The sequence below is a fragment of the Bos mutus genome, chromosome 9, assembly GCF_027580195.1.
Source record: "Bos mutus isolate GX-2022 chromosome 9, NWIPB_WYAK_1.1, whole genome shotgun sequence".
NCBI classification, from domain to species: domain Eukaryota; kingdom Metazoa; phylum Chordata; class Mammalia; order Artiodactyla; family Bovidae; genus Bos; species Bos mutus.
Genome location: NC_091625.1, coordinates 39,734,996 through 39,754,879, shown reverse-complemented (window position 1 = coordinate 39,754,879; position 19,884 = coordinate 39,734,996). Strand labels below are relative to the sequence as shown.

At 39.4% G+C, this 19,884-nt stretch overlaps 1 protein-coding gene across 4 annotated transcripts in view; it reads right to left on the bottom strand.

Moving 5' to 3' along the window:
* Positions 1–1,526: 1,526 nt before the first annotated feature.
* The window catches only part of CDK19 (cyclin dependent kinase 19), a 169,944-nt gene continuing 151,586 nt past the window's right edge, over positions 1,527–19,884 (bottom strand). For 3 of the 4 annotated variants that reach the window (XM_005890225.3, XM_070376468.1, XM_070376466.1), the window contains 7 exons: positions 16,148–16,291; positions 15,915–15,984; positions 11,999–12,071; positions 11,528–11,625; positions 10,690–10,768; positions 9,818–10,078; positions 1,527–5,835 (listed from right to left, as the gene is read on the bottom strand). In XM_005890225.3, the coding sequence (XP_005890287.2) occupies positions 5,704–5,835; positions 9,818–10,078; positions 10,690–10,768; positions 11,528–11,625; positions 11,999–12,071; positions 15,915–15,984; positions 16,148–16,291 (857 nt within the window). In that variant the 3' untranslated portion in view covers positions 1,527–5,703. The remainder of the gene's footprint in view (positions 5,836–9,817; positions 10,079–10,689; positions 10,769–11,527; positions 11,626–11,998; positions 12,072–15,914; positions 15,985–16,147; positions 16,292–19,884) is intronic. The other variant, XM_070376467.1, reaches the window with a different exon arrangement.

Genomic DNA, 19,884 nt, shown 5'->3' with positions numbered 1-19,884 from the left:
GATTTTGAGCAAACTCTGGGAGATAGTGAAGAAGAGGGAAGTCTGTCACGCTGCAGTCTATGGGCTGGCAAACAGTAGGACATGATTTAGCAACTGAACAACAATGCTTAATGAGATAGGTCAGACAGAGAAACTGTATCACTTATATGTGGACTCTAAAAAATACAACACACTAGTGAATGTTAAAAAAAAAAAGAAACTGACTCACAGATACAGAGAACTAGTGGTTAACAGTGGAGAAAGGAGAGACGGGGGAAGGGCATGATAGGAGTAGGAGATTAAGAGATATAAACTACTCTGTATAAAATAAACAAGCTACAAGGATATACTGTATAACACAGGAAATAAGTCACTATAATAACTATAAATGGAGTATAACCTTTAAAAATTATGATTCACTGTGTGTGGTACACCTGAAACTTATATAATATTGTACTTCAACTATACCTCAACAACAGATAAATAAAAAAGAAATGCCTTTTCCTTATTCACAGAACAAAAATATATAGGTTCATCTCCCTGTTCATACACAAATATGGCGTATCAAGGAATCGTATGTCAATGAACAAAGCTGATGCTAAGGACTCACCATATTATCTGCTGTGTTGGGCATCATGCCAGGTGCTGGGAGTGAAAGTATAAAACCCAGACCTTGTCCACAAAGAACTTACAATTGGCTAGGGAGATAGCCCGATACCTTCGAGCTATTTTCCCAGGAGTGATAAGGGGTTTGCACAGTCATCCACTTTCTCTTACCCAGGTGGCTGGTTAGAAAGGCAGCTGTGGTCAAAAACTGTTCCCCAAGAGAAGCTCTACCCTGTGTGTGTCACAGTGTTAAATATAGAGTCTGTGTCAAGTGGTGAAGCAATATCTATTTTAAATAGAGTGATTTTTTAAATTTATTATTTCGACTGCACTGGATCTTTGTCGTGGTTCACAGGCTTCGTTGTGGCGTGTGGGATCTTTGTTCTCCAACTAGGGGTCAAGCCCAGGCCCCCTACATTGGGAGCATGGAATCTTATCCGCCGGACCACCAAGGAAGTCCCAGAGTTCACGTTTCATGTTGAATGCTTATGTCACTTAAACATTCTTCAGTTCACTCCACGATGCCTTTAACCACTGGAATAACCACAGACGATTCATCAGGTAAACTGTAGGAGGGGGCAGCCAGGCACAACATAATGTCCTCAGAAAAGAAACTTCCAGGGCCATCTTCCCACAAAACGCTATTTGCTTTTTCTAAAACACCTTTCTAAATTTCATTTTTTTTTAAAAAAAGGGTATCTCCCCTAGAGATGTTTAAAAAACTGTAATTTTGCTTCTGAGGTATTTGCAAGCCTTGCCTCTTTGGTTTTGTGACATCATAAGCATCCTAAATAAGATAACATACTGCAGCTCACAGGGAGACTCTGCATCTCTGCAGGACAAGTGTAATCTGAAAAGCTTTGAGGCACACACATCAGATTTTAACACTAAAACTTGTTGTAACAAGAGTTTTTCCTACACTTAAAAAATCCACAGTGACACAAAGTCAATTAAATTTTATTACAACCAAGAATATAAAATAAATGCAATGTAATTCATTTCTAACAGTCATTTCAAGAAGGATGTCAGGAAAACTCAAAAGCGAGAAACACTTGGCTCCAAAGCTGCAAGCTTGTCCTGCACCCGGGGAGCAGGCCCCGCTGGGGGCAGCCGGCTTTCAATGCACACCTCACAGGGCGTGGCAAAGCATACACAGTCATGTCTAAAGTCGTACAAACAGGGATGCGTGCAGAAAAATGGCTGAAAAGAGACAAGAACAGGTACACTTCACATAGAGGAATTATGGGAAATACAAACTAGGCAGTTTAGAAAGGATATACTACATAACATATATAAAAAGTACTTTAAATTGTTGTTAAAAAGGACATCTTCAGTCCAGATTTTGTGTAATACTTTTAGTGTCTACACAGACAAATTTTTAAAAAAATTAAATAGTATTAATTTACTAAATATTTAGGAGATAACAGTGCATTAAGGATTTTTTTTCATATAATACATACATATCACTCCTTCGCAGTGATAGCATAGAAGAGTAAGTATGGCCTTAGGTACAACACATTTTTAAAAAACCCTAAAACAATGAACTTTGCCTTATGATATTTGTGACTATTCTTGAAGATTAAGGAAACCTAAACAGCTATGTTTTATATAAAATATTATTTATACTTGAGTCCTTCAAGCTTCCTTTAGTCTGCCATTTCACTGCCTTTCTCCATTCCCCAGAAAGATACCATTACAGAGGTTAGCATTTGTAATTCTCGTAGACTGTTCCTTCATTGACAGTTTGTCACACACAAGCATTCCAAGCAGATTAAGCTGCAAGTCTTATTGTCCAACTATTTCTTCTCTTCAGCAGAGAAAAGAGCATCATTATACAGGCATACAACTAGCAGTTGCTTCTTCAGGAATGAGGCAGTGAACACGTAAGTAAATGTCATCCCTTTCCATTCTTAAATGTAAATTGTGTTTACAAGAGCAAAAGAGTAGTGCAGAAGGCCAAAATTCTAAGTACTAAAGTTTTAAAACCACACAGATATAAAAATATACACGTCCTTGGCTTTTGTATGTTCCTGCATGATCTGCTTCATCTTAAGGATTGTTTCAGCCTCATAGTGTCCGTCCTGCCGCCAGGCTGCCTTACCTGTGAGCTCAGCTGTCCTGAAACTCGAGAATACTTTTTCCTAAATACACACCTTAACAAAAAGCTAACTCAAAAACTGATTTGTAATATGAAATGCAGAAAACCTTTGCTTTGATTCCTCCCCTCCTTTCAGTAACTTCCCCTGGTTTGGATGTTCACCCTGCGTTCTCAGGGGACACCGATCGTAATAAATTTTTGAAGAGGAATGTGGTTATTTGGGGAACACGAAAGTAAATTTTAACCTCAAAAATCTTCACAGGTTTCCTTCAAGGGCCCACAGTTTTAGGGCCCATGCCTATGTTAAAGGCTTTGTTCTCCTTTACAAGGAAAAGGAAATTGTGAACCAAAATTATTTCAAAGGGTAATGGGCACCAGTGGGCATCACCAACTCTGAGGCAAGACCACAGGAGGAAAGCGCTAGTACCGGTGCAGTGACCAGAAAGAGTCACGTGTGTAATGGGCATGTCTGGCTAGACCCTGTGTGAAGAACACTGGGAACAACTGATAAAGTCCCCACCAGTTTCTGTATCAGTTCTGCCACTAAAATTCACTACATGCAAAGAAAGCAGGGTAGTCCTGTGATCACATAAGCACGTATCACAATGACTTATATCAAAGTGTATTAAAGGGCATGATATTTTGATTCATGTGCATATTTGGGTTTGTCTTTTATTAAATGTATGCCCCGCTCAAGGGCAGGAACAGAGCTTATCTTTTCACTGTAATTTCCTACAAACTCAACTTAGTTGAGTATGTTCTGCCTACAAGGGCCACCCAATTGTTGTTGAAAGGCTGCTGTAAACATTTCAAATATATATTAATGCCTGTGGTGATACTTAATTGTTGGCTTTCTTGAAGGTAGATAAACAAAGAAACCTCTCTATGATACTTGTTTATTATAGGGCAAAATTTGGGATAACTCTCTTCAAGAGGGTTTAGAAGTAGACGAAGAGACCTCATGTTCTAAGATGGTTTCATTTATAAGCCTGTCATCCCAGGAACGCTTCCTGTCATGGACTCAGTCATGAGCTCTTCAAGGACAGGAAGTATGTCTTGCCCTTCCTATCTCCCCCAGCATGATGCTGGGCACAGGGGGAGGGTACTGTGAGGATCTGATGCCACTGAGGCTTCAGGGCCCAGGACAGAACTTCACACAGGTAGCTACATTATGCAGAGGGCTACTAATTTCTCATTTTTAACAGCGGAAGCAGTAAATCACCATGGAGACAATCAAATTCCTTCCAGTGGAGCATGTCAACTGTTTCATCTTCAGTGTTCATCAGCATCCCTACACAGTCTTTGTTATTAATAAGCATTATTATGCTGAGATCAGGAAGGTCCTTGCTGGCTACAGTATCACATCAATAGTGCAAAATGTATACTGGCTTCTGTCTAAAATCTTATTTTACTTGTGTATGGACCCAGAGTAGATAACCAGGTAGATAAGTTCACAAGGAAAAGTAAAAAAATGCATATAACTTGCATATAACAACGATCAGCTATTTCTTCTAGCTCAAGAAAACATTAAAACAAGGCTGGTGCTGCTAGTAGCATTTAGAAGAACACAAATTTCTTGCCCCTTACATTACGATGGAAGCTCAAGTCTTTACATTTCTGTGGGACTCTGGGGAGCTTCCTTATGTTGGCTAAGAAAGAACTCACTGGCTAAGAGCAAACTCAGCCTCTAATTCATAGATCATAGAAATGTAAATATGTACTTAGATAATATAGTCGTATACTATCTGCCCATAGTTTAGGCACAATTGTTAAGTTTTCTCCTAGGGGCAAAAGCAAGCATTCAGTGCAATGAAAAGATTCTTGATAGAATTAAGTTTCAGTAATAACAGCAAAATTATGCATACATCATACATACTTGAAACATGAACAAAACCTAAACTTTTAACATGCTTTAAAAATAGTCACTCTATGTCTAACACAAATACAAATGGAGAACACTGCTTTTTGTTTTAAAAGCAGATTAATTTGCAGGCTTCTATTTGAGTACCCTTGATTATGTAAGAAAGTTACTCAAGCTGACCCAGATGTGAAGAAACCAACAGTTCTTTAGAGAAGCCAACTATATGTACAATACACAAGAAAAGCTTTTCCTTCAAAGGGAAGCAATACATCCTTTGATCAGCATTACTCTTAAAGAAATCCAAGTGCAGTTAATACTCTCTTCAGTTTTCTGGTGTGGGTCACCAGAGGACTGTATTTCATCAAAGCTCTTGAAACCCTTTTTAAAGTAGACTTAAGCTACATGAAGTTTAAAATTATCATTCTTAATTACTGAATACTATTCAGAATAAGATGATTCTGGGAACTAAGTTCCATATGAAGGATTATATAAAAATTACCACATGTTTTAGTTCTTCATAGCATAAAGCATAGTAACTGCAAAGATCTAGGCTGTTTTTGGTTGCAGGTTCCCACTGTCCCACCACTTGTCTTTTTACTAGACCTTCCCTGAAACCAGATAAATAAAAATGTAATAGTAAGGTACTTTGGGACAGTAACAGTTCCTGTTTAAGATTTCCATGAACAAAAGAGTTAGATTCTGTGAAAACCACGTAGTGCTTTAAAAGGTGCATATTTACCTGTGTTGCTAGGTCAGTTCATGAAGTATAAAACTATACACCACTGGAGTCTTGTTTCCAAAACATTAAAATCCTAATAAAAGAGCTTTGAAAAGATAAATCATAGCGATTGCTACAGCATGAGAAAGGTGCACCAGGAAATCCTTCCCAAAGATGCTGAAGGTTACAGAAGTTAAGTGCTGGGATTAGATCAGACACTTTATCAGAGAAGTCACAATGGAACACATGCAGGGAAAGGCTGTTGGGGAAACTTCACAAAAATCTTCTTTAAGTCACTAAAGAAGAGACATCAGTCAGTCTTGCAAAACGCTCTGTAAATAGTTCTCCTCCTAAGTGGCTGGCAGCATCAGAGCTTGCATTTTTGGTTCTCTTCAATGCAGACATCATATTGCTGGAGTCTGTGCTCTGGGCTGCGGCCGGTCAGTAGCGGTGGGCCTGGTGAGATGGGTGGTACTGTGCGCTCTGCTGAGACGAGGAGGAGTAGCCTAGTGTGCTCTGGGACTGAGAGGATCCCTGGACGCTGCTTTGGTAATTCAGGCGCGAGCTGGAGTGCTAGGAGAGCAAACAGGAAAAGGGGATGACCTATGGGGTACGAGAGCAGCTCAAGATGTTCATCGCAATAGGACACAGAGGGCTGTGGGTTCTGACCCATGGTAGCTGACAGCTAATTCCATGTGTCAGTATGTTTTGCTGATTTCACCTCATAGCCTGCTACCACTGTTCTGGCATGCACAAAAGCTGGCTGGATGTCTTTGGAAGATAAGCTACACGGGCAATGAGAGGTAGAGGGGAAATTGATGCTGACTAATTCTGGTTAGAGATTCTTTGCATAACTGAGATTTGCAAACAGGAAGAATCAATTTGGCATTTTGATCCGGTGGTGTTCATAATGTATACTGATGTGCTGTTAATTTTCTCATTATAAATAACAAAGCTGTGACTAAGAAATCGTTTTTAGAAGAGAGTTTCCTCAGGTAGAGGCTAGAGTAGCCTCAGCAGCACCACCTACCTGACAAAGCAAGACAAGGTAGCAGCAAATAGGTGCTTTTTTAAAAATCAACTTCAGATAACATTTAGAATTAAAAAAAAAAAAAAAAAATTGTATGTGAAAATTTCCTCGAGAAGGCTACGACAAATGTATTTCAATTAAGTGTATTTTTATTACCTTAAATGAAACATTCATCTTCATGGTATCAAGGGCAAATATGAAAAAATACGTAAAAGAAAAATTCATCTATAGAAATAGAATATAGTGGTTGGTTAACTATAAGCAGTGCTTGGTTAACTGCAGCTGTGTCTTTGGCTCTGCCCAGAAGACTGGTTCTTCCTGTGAGCAAAGCATGACAAGATCCTATGTAATAAAGCTATTGTGAAAGTGTTAGTCGCTCAGTCGTATCTGACTCTTTGCGACCCCACGGACTGTAGCCCGCCAGGCTCCTCTGCCTGCAGGATTTCCCAAGCAAGGATACTGGAGTGGGTCGCCATGCCCTCTTCCAGGAGATCTTCCCAACCAAGGGATCAAACCCAGGTCTCCTGCATTGCAGGCAGATTCTTTACCGTCTGAACCACCAGGGAAGCCCAATAAAGCTATTACTTGGGAGTTTAAAATGTCAATGACCTTGAGGTGGCATTGGCGGGTTTAATGAAGGACAAATCAGCAAGGCTGCCCCACTCAGTGCACGAGAGGCAGCCAAACTGGACTTGCAACATCTGGTCCAAGAAAACAGGGCAATAAGATAGTTTTGGTTAAAAATAATGCCACTTAATTCCTTCCTTTGTTACACAACTCTTAGTCGTATTATTGTAAGAAGCCTTGACAAATCTTAACAACATTTATTGTAAGTTTATTATGGAAAAAAAAAAATGTTCTTTCCATTCACAAGGCTTACAGTTGTTAGGCTGCCTGTGACTGCTTTTACTTTAGCAGATTAGACTCTGCACAATAGCTCCTCCATACTGGATAAAGAACAAATGTGGGAGAAGGAAATGGCAACCCACTCCAGTATTCTTGCCTAGAGAATCCCGTGGATAGAGGAGCCTGGTGGGTTGCTGTCCATAGCGTCGGAAAGAGTCAGACACAAATGAAGTGACTTAGCATGTATGCATGCATTGGAGAAGGAAATGGCAACCCACTCCAGTATTCTTGCCTGGAGAATCCCAGGGACAGAGGAGCCTGGTGGGCTGCCATCTGTGGGGTTGCACAGAGTCAGACATGACTGAAGCGACTTAGCAGCAGCAGCAGCAGCAGTGCTGATACTATGAGAGCTGCAAAGAGGTCTCTCACCCTCACCCTTCATGCTAATCTTTCCAACTAAATAGCTGAGAAAGCTATCCATGTCATAGATATGCTGGTTTATTTTTAAGTAGACAGCTCAGTATGGACAAAGAAAAACATTTGAAGAACTCCTAGATTTGAAAGGAGTAAATACAGTTAAGTAATCTGTCCATGACTGACTATAATCAGTCTAATATAACATAATCAGAGACACCAAGATGCACTAGTACATGATAAAGGTTTGTTGCTCATATAATACAATAGGAATAAACTAATGTTAGGGGAAAGCTGACTTTATAGTAAAATTCAAATTCGTTCGTGCTGCTACTGCTACTGCTGCTGCTGCTAAGTCGCTTCAGTCGTGTCCGACTCTGTGCGACCCCATAGACGGCAGCCCACCAGGCTCCCCCGTCCCTGGGACTCTGCAGGCAAGAACACTGGAGTGGGTTGCCATTTCCTTCTCCAATGCATGAAAGTGAAAAGTCAAAGTGAAGTCGCTCAGTCTTGTCCAACTCTTAGCGACCCCATGGACTGCAGCCCACCAGGGTCCTCTGTCCCTGGGATCCTCCAGGCAAGAGTACTGGAGTGGGGTGCCATTGCCTTCTCCATACGTTCATGACTACTACCCAAATAGCAAGCTGCTTTGCAGACCAAACTGATGCCTTGATTAGTTTAATTGGAACCAGTGGAAGTGCTTTTATATACTCTGCTGCTTACAGGGAATCTTCCAAGAGAAGTTTTCAAAGTAGTTGTGTTGAGATATTCAAAATGTAAAGCCAGTTTAAACAGCTATTTATTATGTCTTTCTTGTTAGCGTTTCTCTGGTTTCCAGTTCCTAATCAGTGAGTTTATGTCTTCGTTGCCTGTGGTTTTGTTTTCTATTATCTCTCTCCTACATGCTCCTTCTCCACCAGTTCCCTGAGGGACTGTGGTTCTAAACCTTTTTTTAAAGTTTTTTGTTTCCCTTCTTAGATCTTAAGTTTGTTACTACCTTGAAAACTTTTTTTTTCCCCCAAGATTCCCTACGGTTTTCACCTGTATTTTTACCTGTCTCTCCAAACATCAATCCTTAGGGTTTCTTCCTTTAATTTCTTGAATGGTAATACAATTGTAGTTTTCGTTTGAATCTCAACAAATGTATTTTCTTGTCTCAAAATTATTTCTTGTGAGATTTAACAGTTATTCCTGACAAGTCTTGGTCCCTCTCTCTTCTGTCATGTGGCCATGTACTGATTATTTCCTCCCAGTGATGGCAAATCCTTCTGAAGTGTGCTGCTTGCTTTGTTCACTGTAAGGCACCATTCCTCTCCCTTTCAACTGCTTATCTAGGGGTCTTTTTCTGACCCAAACCCAACAGACAGATGGAAGGGTAAAATGAGAAATGTTGAGGAGGAGCTGCCTACCTCACCTTCCCTCCTCAGGGTTGTAAGATAAACAAGAAACAAAATATCTTGCAATTACATGAAATGACAAAAATCCTTCATTTTCATATAATGCCCTAGAAAGATTAGAACTGTAAAATCAAACTTTAGAGTTAAGTACTGCTTATTTCTAAAAGGATCTATTTTAAGTATTGTTGTTCTCTAGTCACTCAGTCGTGTCTGACTCTTGGTGACCCCCATGGACTGCAGCCCACCAGACTCCTCTGTTCATGGGATTTTCCCAGCAAGAATACTGGAGTAGGCTGTCATTTCCTTCTCTAGGAGAATCTTCACGACCCAAGGATGGTACCTGCATCTCTTGCTTGGCAAGCGGATTCTTTACCACTGAGCTACCTGGAAAGCCCATATGTATACTTAACATTTCATAAAATGTATTGCTAAAAAAAGAGACGACAGACTCAAAATGGAGTCATTTGTGTTAAGCCCATGTAACCAAACTGAGACTTAATACCTAACCTAATTGCAGTTTCAGCCCCTCCCAGGAATGTACTCTTCCCCAGTCCGTCTGCAATCTCTGCTCAGCACTTGAGAAGTAATCTACCTGGTAGACTCCTGTGGTCCCCAGAGGAAGGTGCCCTGGCCTGACATGATCAGCTCTCTGCTAAAGTAACATCCGGTCCCACCTCCTTCTACCTATAGAAGTCCAGAAGTCTTTCATCTTGTACAGCTCTTCAGAGCCTTTTTCTATATGCTATATGAGCTGCTACCTGATACATGAATCACTGAATGCAGCCAATGAACCTTTAAAATTTGCTCAGTTGCATTCTGTTTTCTGACGGTATGTCAACATGAAAAAGTACAGCATTGAGGGGAGTACCTGATAATCTGAGGGCATAACAGGCCCGCCCGAGTTTGTGCCTGAAGGCCCCAGCCGCGGTTTCTTGTTGGGAGGCACCTGGTTAAGGCCGGAGTCCTGGCTATGCTGCAGCCCTGCTCCGGCCGGCCCGGCCCCTGCACCTCCCGCAGTCCCGTTGGTCTGGGTGCTGTTCTGCTGCTGTGGGGGTGCCTGCGGGGGGGCAGCCGCCTGCTGTGGAGGGGCTGTGGGCTGCTGATGTTGGTTCTGCTGCTGTTGCTGGTTCTTATGAAAAGAGAAAAAAATGGCAAGCTTGGTATGGAACGAAATCACGCCTGTCATTGTAGGATATGCATATGAGACTGTCAGCCAACCTGGGGAGAAACCTATGTGGGACACCAAAGTGACTGGCATGCCTGGAGAATGGAGCAGCCAGGGACTACAGCACCCCCACAGGTGAGTACAGAGCCCCAAAGAGGACTCGTTCTCTGAAGTTCATTTAGATTGCACAGTAATCCTTCCTGTCAGGGACAGACATCCCACTGAAGACGCAGGCCCAGAGGAAAGAGCAACTCCTTAAAACAGCTCTAACAGTCGTTTCAGTCAATTTGGAAAAAGAAGGGCTGTGTGGGGAGGAGTCAGTACAATCAAAGCAAAGCACAGAGTGATGCTTTAAAAGCAGCCTGCATAAAATGATGGCAATGACACTGAACAAACAAAAGCAAGAATCAAGAATCAGGGAATAAAATAGACTGTAAAACAAATCAGGAAGTTCATTTATCTGTGAATGCATATTTCAAACTGCAGAGTACAATAAAGTAAATACACAATTAAATAAAATGCAGTTAAATATATAGGAATGACTACATTTATCCTTCCCTAAGTGCAGTTTATACCTTGTCACCTTTTTCTTCAGGTTCATCTTCATTAAGGAATTCTCGTTTGGGGTATGGAATCTGGCAACCAGCAAACACACTACAAATCATTGAAGGAAAAAAAAAAAATACATGTCATGACCTAAAATCTATAATATGATTGACCTTGTGCATTTAAAATTCCACTTTTTTTTTTTCTTATTTCCTATTCTTCATCTGTGGCTGGTATGCCTCTCAACACAATTTAAGCAATAAGAAAAGAACAATTTGTCATCTAAGTTTTACACTGGTAAAACTGCCACTTTTAATAACAAATCTTAAAACTGCGTTTAGCTAGTTGACGTATGTAATGCAGAAATTTCTCCACACACACTTCATCAGCACTAAAAAGAGCTGACTGTGTATTTGCTTCAACAATGAAAGTAATTTTTTTCTCAAGAAAAGCTGTACCTCTAATATCAGTAAGTCCAAGCACAATCTATATCTGTGGGTATAATAAGGATGGGGAAATGGAGGGGTATAATAATGCAGCAGAGACACAGAATTTTAAAAGCTCAGTTCCCTACTGGTTTGGTGTAAACTGTTCTGGCTGACCGATCTATAATAAAAGTCCCATCTGTTCTCAGCTTTAGTTTTTGTCTGTAAAACTGATTAATGACCATTCCGTAAACTTGTTTTCATTCACACCTCTTTACAGCTTTGCCTGTTTCAAAATACAGGACCTCTCGACTAGTTTTTCCCTGAGGTGGTATTAACCAAGGAAATAAAAGGCTCGAGTAACAAGTGCTTCCCTTGCCTTTAGCCGCCACCACACACCCTCAACCTGGAGCAAAGTGCACAGAAAAGGAAGGACACATACTCTAATGTCGGCAAGGGGTCCTCCTGAAAATAGGGATCCTGCAGAGCCTGCTCGGAGGTAATCCTCTTCGTTGGATCCATCGTGAGGAGCTTCTGAAGCTAGAGCAACACATAAGAAATTGACAGCACATGAGTTTGCTTCCAGGTCAATGTTCTGACGGTGTTAATGTCTAACAGAATTAACATCAAGTGCTAGCTTATTCATACACCACACACATTTATGTGAAACTGACAGAAATGATTAGCAGTAAAGCCGTTTTAGAATTTTTTTTTCCCTTACTGGTAAACCACTGGAAACAAGGCTAAAAGTCAAGGGTGATGTCTCAAAGGAAAAAGATTTAATTTTGCCCCAACATCCACCAGTTTCTTTTTTTCCTGAAGAGGAGGAAGAGCTGGGACAATTTCACGGTAAGTGGGGTGGGGTGAGAGCTATGCTAAGGATCACCTTCCCACTCTGGAGAGATGCACCTACCAAAAGGAATACTTTGCTGTCAGGCTTGACCTTGTGTTTCTCCATGTACTTTATGAGGCTGCTGTTGGCGTACCTGCAAAGACATGACATCCACACACTATTGAGGACATTCACACAATTGACATCTTTTAATGGAAGGTCCCAAGGTTGGTTTTCCTATGAGGTATGTATTCATTTAAGCCATTGTTTTTGGGTTTTTTTTCCTGATTAAAAAGGAACACAAAACCAAATGTTGGTAAATGTGTAAAAAAAGAAATAAGAATTGTTACACACTGCATGTAGGAGTTTACACTGTTAGAATTACTTTGGAAAATAATAATGCATTAACCATTAGAGCTGAAAATGTGACTATCCTATGATCCAGCAATTCCTTCCTATGTACATATTCTATATCAGGATATCAACTGCTCAGGCTGAGGGGTGAGTAAATGGGTATTCATTTTATTATTCTAAATAGACTACATGTTTTCATCATGTATATTCTTTCCTACATATGAAATATTTCAAATTTAAAAGTTCAAGAAATAGGTAATATATGTTTATGGTAGAAAATTTAGAGAATATAAAAAAGTATAAAAGAAAAAATTGAAAACACTCATAATCAAGCTATGAAGCAATTTAAAAAACTCTAGCATCAAGATTTGATAATTTTCCTTTGGCATTTTTTCTGTGCATACATATATATACACACAAAGAAGTATTTCTATTTTTATAAAATTGGAATCATAGTATACATAAGTTGTCCTTTTCTTAATGTTGTTTTATAAGCGTTTTCTCTTGCCAAACGCTCTTTAAGCTTATTATTTGTACTGGTTGAACATTTTCTACTGTTACTAATGACGCTTGTTTCACAACAGCTAGAAAGTACAGATCCTTGTAGGTAAATCTGGTACACATTCAGCGGGACAAGACTGCATGGCAGGTGAGAATCAGAGGCCCCTCCCAGACCCTGACTCAGTCATTTACCAGTTGTGTGATCTTGGGCAGTTAGTTAATCTCTATGAAAGCCTTGAGGTGCCTCATCTTAGCTATGTGTGGCTGCTTTAACGCTTTTTCAGGATAAAGTCTTAGAATTATTAGGTCAAAGGGTAAGTACATGCCAAAGCCATTTTTGTGTGTTCTAGAACTTGCTACATGAACCTGGCCCTCAGACCAGCAGCATGGGCAGCAGAAAGCCTGCACTAGGAATGCAGGTACTCAGGCCCTATTCCAGATTCTGAATCAGAATCTTTAACAAGGTCTCCAGGTGATCTGTGGATACCTTAATGTCTGAGAAGCATTCATTCTCCCCAATAGCTAATAAGTAAGGATGCCCATTTTATTATGCCCTTGCCAACACCAGGTATTTTTAAGAAAATCTTTGCCATGTATATTAACTTAAAATGGAGTCCGTCAACATAGCTTTGATCTTTATGTTGAATCAACTGATTTCTTGAGTTAACTCCCGATCCTAAAGTTGTTCCTATCATAATATAAAAGGTCTTGAAGTTGAAAAATCCTATTGCTTGATTCCCGTTGTGGTTTCTTATTTTTCCTAATATTACAAATAAGATAAATTGTCATTTTCTGTATTATCCTCTTCTAGATTTACTACAGTTTAGGAGCTGAACAATTTTCAAACTCTCTATATACATTATAAAGCATTTTATCAGCATGTTTATTCAAACATTCAATTTTTAAAGTCAACTTATTTCCTTTTAATTCTGTTCTCACCTTGCCTCCTAATGAGCTAACAAGAGCTGACACTTTGGAAAGATTACAGAAAAAATTCTATTGTTACCCTTCACAATTCACATCAAGAGTAATTTTTTTGGTTCTTTTTATCTGATATAATGAAAACAAGCTATTTATTTTTTAATGTCATTTGAAATAATATTATCTGGAATTTTTTATTATACTTTAGTGACTTGTATGTAAACTGCATTATATTTAGCTAATTAATAAATTCCTTTTTGTGTTATGTATTAGTAGGCAGCTTTTATGTGGATAAAATTGTTTGCTTAGAAAGTATGGGCTCTTATCTTTTTCTGTTAATTTTTAACTAAATGTCATTTATCTTTCTAAATTTCTCTCCTGTTATTTCTGGTTATTGTAAATACTATCATTTTATGTAAAACTCTTCCTTTGGCCTTTAAATACTAAGATAAAACGTTGTGTCTTAATTAATTTTCTCTTTTATATTACCAGCTTATCTTCAATTACTTGAACCACTTTCATTTAATACCCATTTGACAAGTAACTAATGAACATGCACCATATACCAGGCCCTGGAGATGCCTCTAACGGTGCCTACAATGGGCACGATCCATATTCTAGAGGGAAAGGCAGATAAGTGTTCAAAAGCCAACTGTCGAGCAAAGTGATGTGTGCTGAGAGAAGCAGCTCAGGATATGCCACAGGAGTGCAGAGGGGGAGCACCTGACTAGAAGGGCAACGGGAGACTGCATCAGGATAGAAAGGATAAATAGGAGTTATCTGATGAAATGGGTGGGAGGATGGTATCAATATATCCTGAGGGAACAGCATGTGTAAAAATCCAGGGGTCCAAGAAAGCTCAGGGGTTTTGAGGATCTTAAAGAAATTTATGATGTGCAGCCCACAGAGTACAAAGTGGACAGAGGTTTAGGAGATAAATTTGGTGATGCCCAGGCTTTTGTAAGCCATATTTAAAAACTGAAAGCAACGTGAAGACTGACAAGCTCAGATGTGCTTTTGGCAATGACTGCAGAACAGGCAGTGAGTCAGAATGAAAACTGAAGGTAGAAATACCACTTATGAGGCTAGTGCAGGATCCCAGGTGAGAGAGAGGGTGGTAGTCTGGTCTATAATAGTGGCAGGGTAGATGGAGAGAAATACAGAGATCTGAAGGATATTGAAACAAAGAATTTACTAGATTTGCTAATCGTTTGGACACTAGGGGATAAAATGGAAGACAATGAGAGGAGAAGGATCAGGGACATCTTTAAGGTCTTTGGCTTGAACAATTAGGTAAATCATGGAGCCATTTCCTAAGATAAGGAATATAGTGGGAGGAAAAGTTTAGGAGGATGGATGATGAGCTCAGTTTGGGACATGTATTTTGAAGTATTTATGGGACACTCAATTTGGGATTCCAAAAAGCAGTTAGATACATGGGTCTGAAACTTGGAAAGGAAGTCAGAGTAGAATGTATAAATTGGGAGCCACCAGCATAACTGGTACGCTGTAGCCATCAAAATCACAGAGACTGTCTAGGGAAATGTCTAGGGTGAGAAGAGAGCCCAATTCAGACACCTGAGCAATGTCAGCACTCTCTTTAGGAGCTGCGTGGAGGCAAGGACCCCTACCTAGGACTGTGTGAAAGAGAGGCCCCAAATGATCAAGTGCCATTAGCTGCTGCTTTATCATGTCTGCTTCTGTTCCTACAAGCCATTCCTGTCCTGAAATTGTTCTGTTACATTTCCCAAACGAGACTCTCTTCCACCTTTTCCTCTAGGTGCACATATTTATAACAAACTCCTCTCATTTCCACTCAGCATAGACATTCCACCAGTTAGTTTTACTCAGATCCTAGCCATGTGTTCTTCCTCCTGCCACCCTTGCTGGTTGCCTAGCCCAGCATTTCAGACACAACTCATGACACAGATAAAGACAAAACTACCATTAAGGCCTTGAACTGAGCCCCTTTCCAAGCTAAACGGAAGAGACTTTTAAACTGTCTATTGACCCTTAAATTATTAAAAGTTTTTAAATAAATATATGCCTGAGCCTGGCATATACATTAACAGCATTTGAAATATCTTCTTTAAATCCATAAACATAATTAATATACTAACATCTAAGTTTCTGGTTTAAACAATAATCTATCTGGTTTTTAAAAGGATTAGTTTAAACATTCCCACTGGATGTTACTTGTATGTAATATGGTATTACTTACGTTGTTCTTCTAAAGTCTTTCTGAAGTGTTGGGTATTCTGGCATCTTTCTAATATCTTCCCAGTCTTTATCTTAGGCAAAATAAAATATTGAATGTTGTTATAGGAAATAATGTCACTTATCAAAAATCTAGTTATTTTAGCTTAAAAATATACATAAAAATACTTAAAATATCCTTTTCAAAAAGAATGTTTTTGAAATATGACTCAAGTATTATTTTGGAAAAAAAAAAACCTGCAGGAAATCCCATGACACTAAATATTCGGTCTAGTTGATCATGATGAAAAGGATTGCTTGTTTTTATATCTTCCTGACGACAGTGAAAAATAGGTTCTGAAGTCAACAGTTCAGCAAATATGCAACCTATTGCCCATATATCTATGAAGGAAGAAAAACAACTTTTTGTACATATTTATTATATTTCTTTGGTTATAATTTCTTGGTATAATCACAACCTACATATAAAAATATTTTTCAAGGTAGGCAGATGGATGAAATAGGTAAAAGAGCTTAAGAGGTACAAACTTCCAAGGATGTTACAGGGATAAAATGTACACAAAGGGAATAAAGTCAATGGTATTGTAATAACTTTACAATGGTGACAGATGGTAACTGGACTTAGTGATGATTATTTTGCAACATATAAAAATTATATATGTCATATATCTTAATATAAAACTGCATATTAAGTATAGCTTTTAAAAAGAAAAGAATTCCCCAAATAAATTTTAAAACTTTTCAGTGAATACAGTAAGTATATTAAGAAAACATATATGATATGAAATAGCTATATCATTGGGCTTCCCTGGTGGCTCAGACAGTAAAGAATCTGCCTGCAATGTGGGAGACCTGGGTGTGATCCCTGGGTTGGAAAGATCTCCTGGAGGAGGGCATGGCAACCCATTCCAGTATTCTTGCCTGCAGAATCCCCATGGACAGAGGAGCTTGAAGAGCTACAGTCCATGGGGTCGCAAAGAGTTGGACACGACTGAGCGACTGAACACAGCACAGCTATACCATCACATAACAGACTGAAAGTCAAATAAAAAACATTTACTTGTAAATTTCCTGATCAAGATAAACTTGGGGAACTCAATTTAGCAAGCAATAAGTTTTCTTTACCTTTAGACAAAAGCCTTTCTAACCACTATTAATAATTTAATTGCTGAAGCATTCAACTGATAATCTAATACAAGGCATAACACTCAAGATGTGATAGAATAAAATAATATGATCAGGTATGGTGATATGTTTCTTTAAAGCAATCAAATACATAACGACTAGAATTTTTGAGTTGTCGGTCTAGATGGTACAGATTACACAAAATAATTTGGAAAAGCTCAACTTTTGTCTGAAAGATACCACCTACAGTTTTTTCAAGAAGTGGTAAGATCTGCTGCTGCTGCTAAGTCGCTTCAGTCGTGTCTGACTCTGTACGACCTCACAGATGGCAGCCCACCAGGCTCCTCCATCCCTGGGATTCTCCAGGCAAGAATACTGGAGTGGGTTGCCATTTCCTTCTCCAATACGTGCATGCGTGCTAAGTCACTTCAGTCATGTCCGATTCTGTGTGACCCCATAGACAGCAGCCCACCAGGCTCCTCTGTCCACAGGATTCTCTAGGCAAGAATACTGGAGTGGGCTGCCATTTCTAGAAGCTGATAAATACAAGTATATACAAGTACTACATAACACCAGTAAAGAGAAGTAATCTGAACATACTCACTTAGATGCTGCCCCAACTCCACCATGCCAAGATACACTGAGGCATCTTTCAGAGTTTTATTAACTACTTCAAATAACCAGGTAAAGATGATTCTACTTGGATTTTACACATTGAAAAACTATAGTTTTAATCTAGATTCTAAGACTGTAATATTTATAATGCTTTGCCAAATGTACATGTGAATTAATTTTTGTGAGATGTATATTCATACTTTCCCACTTAATGCCACTTAGTAAGTATTTTTAAAGTTAATAACACAGAGACTATGGGATAGCATAGAAAAGTACAGTGTTTAGAAGTCTTCTAAACATAGCAATCCCATTCTACTATTCTACATTCTACTATTACATATATAGTAATGTCTCATGTATCTGACTCCATTCAGGAATGGTCTCCTTCCACACAAGTTAGCCTTCCGGATAATGGGAATATATCCTTTCAATAACCATTTTTATTACATTATTACCTGCCATCTTAAGAGGCTATAAAATATAACTTAATCATCCTCATTATGAAAATCCATCACTAAAGAGGAGAATAATAATACTGTTCAGTGTCTACTTTGTCATTTTTTTCTCTGCCATGTCATGTTGGCTGTCCCCTTGGCCCTGATATGGCAGCCTCTGACTGTCCCAAGTCTTCCTGAAGCTGCCTCTACTATGCAGTCAATGGAGACAACTACTGTATGTTGCTGGCCACACAGTTTCTGGTTTGCCTTCTAATCAAGGACAGGGGCCTGTATCTAGATTTCCTGAAGAACCGCTAAGAGGAGGAACCTCAATGTAGCGGGCAGTATTAAATTCTAGGGTGTCTTGCCTCATATTAGCATCTAATTTTAAATGATCACCTGGCTCCAGCACCATCTATACCCATTTCTCAGCTCTTTCCTTTATCAATGACTTGTACTTTTCTCTCTCTTCCTCTCCCCTCTCCTCCCTGCCTCCCCCTGCCCCACTCCCCGTGTGTGTGTGTGTCTCACACATACCAAAACCACCACCACTCACCTCCTGGGCTAAATCTCATTTCATAAATTTTCACTGATGCCAAAAAACTCTCTTTTATATGCTCTGAATAGAAATAATACTCATTTCTGATATGAACCAGGTACACAGAATTCTAAGAATGAGTAACTGTATATTTATGTCTGCTATGAATACATAAGCTAACTAATGTGGGGATTATTATTTTTCTATCTTTTTTCCTCACTTCTATCCAGAATAAATAATTGGGATGACTAAAATTAGAAATCAGTGATTAGGTTTTTATCTTTAATTGCTAAGTCTCATTTTTACTGAGCTAGTAAGTCACAAGCTGGTTAAAATTCAATTTCAGTTCTCCTTACCCTGAGGAAATTAGAAATATAGTTGGTTTCCAGTTCATACCCAATTACCTTTATTTCCAAAACTCACATCTATTTTTTATTACAACAGTAGAGCAGTTAATCAGAAAATATTCATAGAACTATACTTCTCAAAGTGTGGGGACCACACACAGCAGAATCACCAGAGGGACATGTTAGACACAGGCTGTGGGTTTGCTAGCAATCTCTGAAAGTGAGACATTCTTTGGTGGGGCGTCATTTTGTTTAACAAGGTTTCTGGCTGAGTCTTCCTTTTCTTCCTGGAGTCTCCCTTCTGACACAGACTGCACAGTGCTAGGTAAGAACCCAGCGCACGGGAGGTTCTGCTGTTATCACATCCTGTACTCCCACCCTGTGCCTGGCATTATCTCACCACCAGCCCTGTTCTAAAGCACCAACTGTTGCTCCCAGCTAGCACTCCCCTTTTCTCTGTCTTAACTTTTGGCCCCTTCCTAGCCTCTGGTACCTTCTGAGATTGTCTAGATTTTATTGTTCTCAAGAGAGAGAACTAATACCAGAAGAAGCAACCATAATGGTAAATGTCTCAAAAATAAAGCCCCTCAGTGCACCCACTGGAATGGAAACAGAGTCAGGCTTATTTTAAGAACTGCTCTCTCCCAGTGGTCCCCAACCTTTTTGGCACCAGGGACCAGTTTTGTGGAAGACGATTTTTCCATGGACCAGAGATGGGATAATCCAAGCGCATTACATTTATTATGCACTTTCTTTTTTAAATATAAATTTATTTTAATTGGAGGCTAATTACAATATTGTATTGGTTTTGCCATACATTGACATGAATCCACCATGGGTATAAACATGTTCCCCATCCTGAACCCCCCTCCCTCCTCCCTCCCCATCCCATCCCTCTGGGTCATCCCAGTG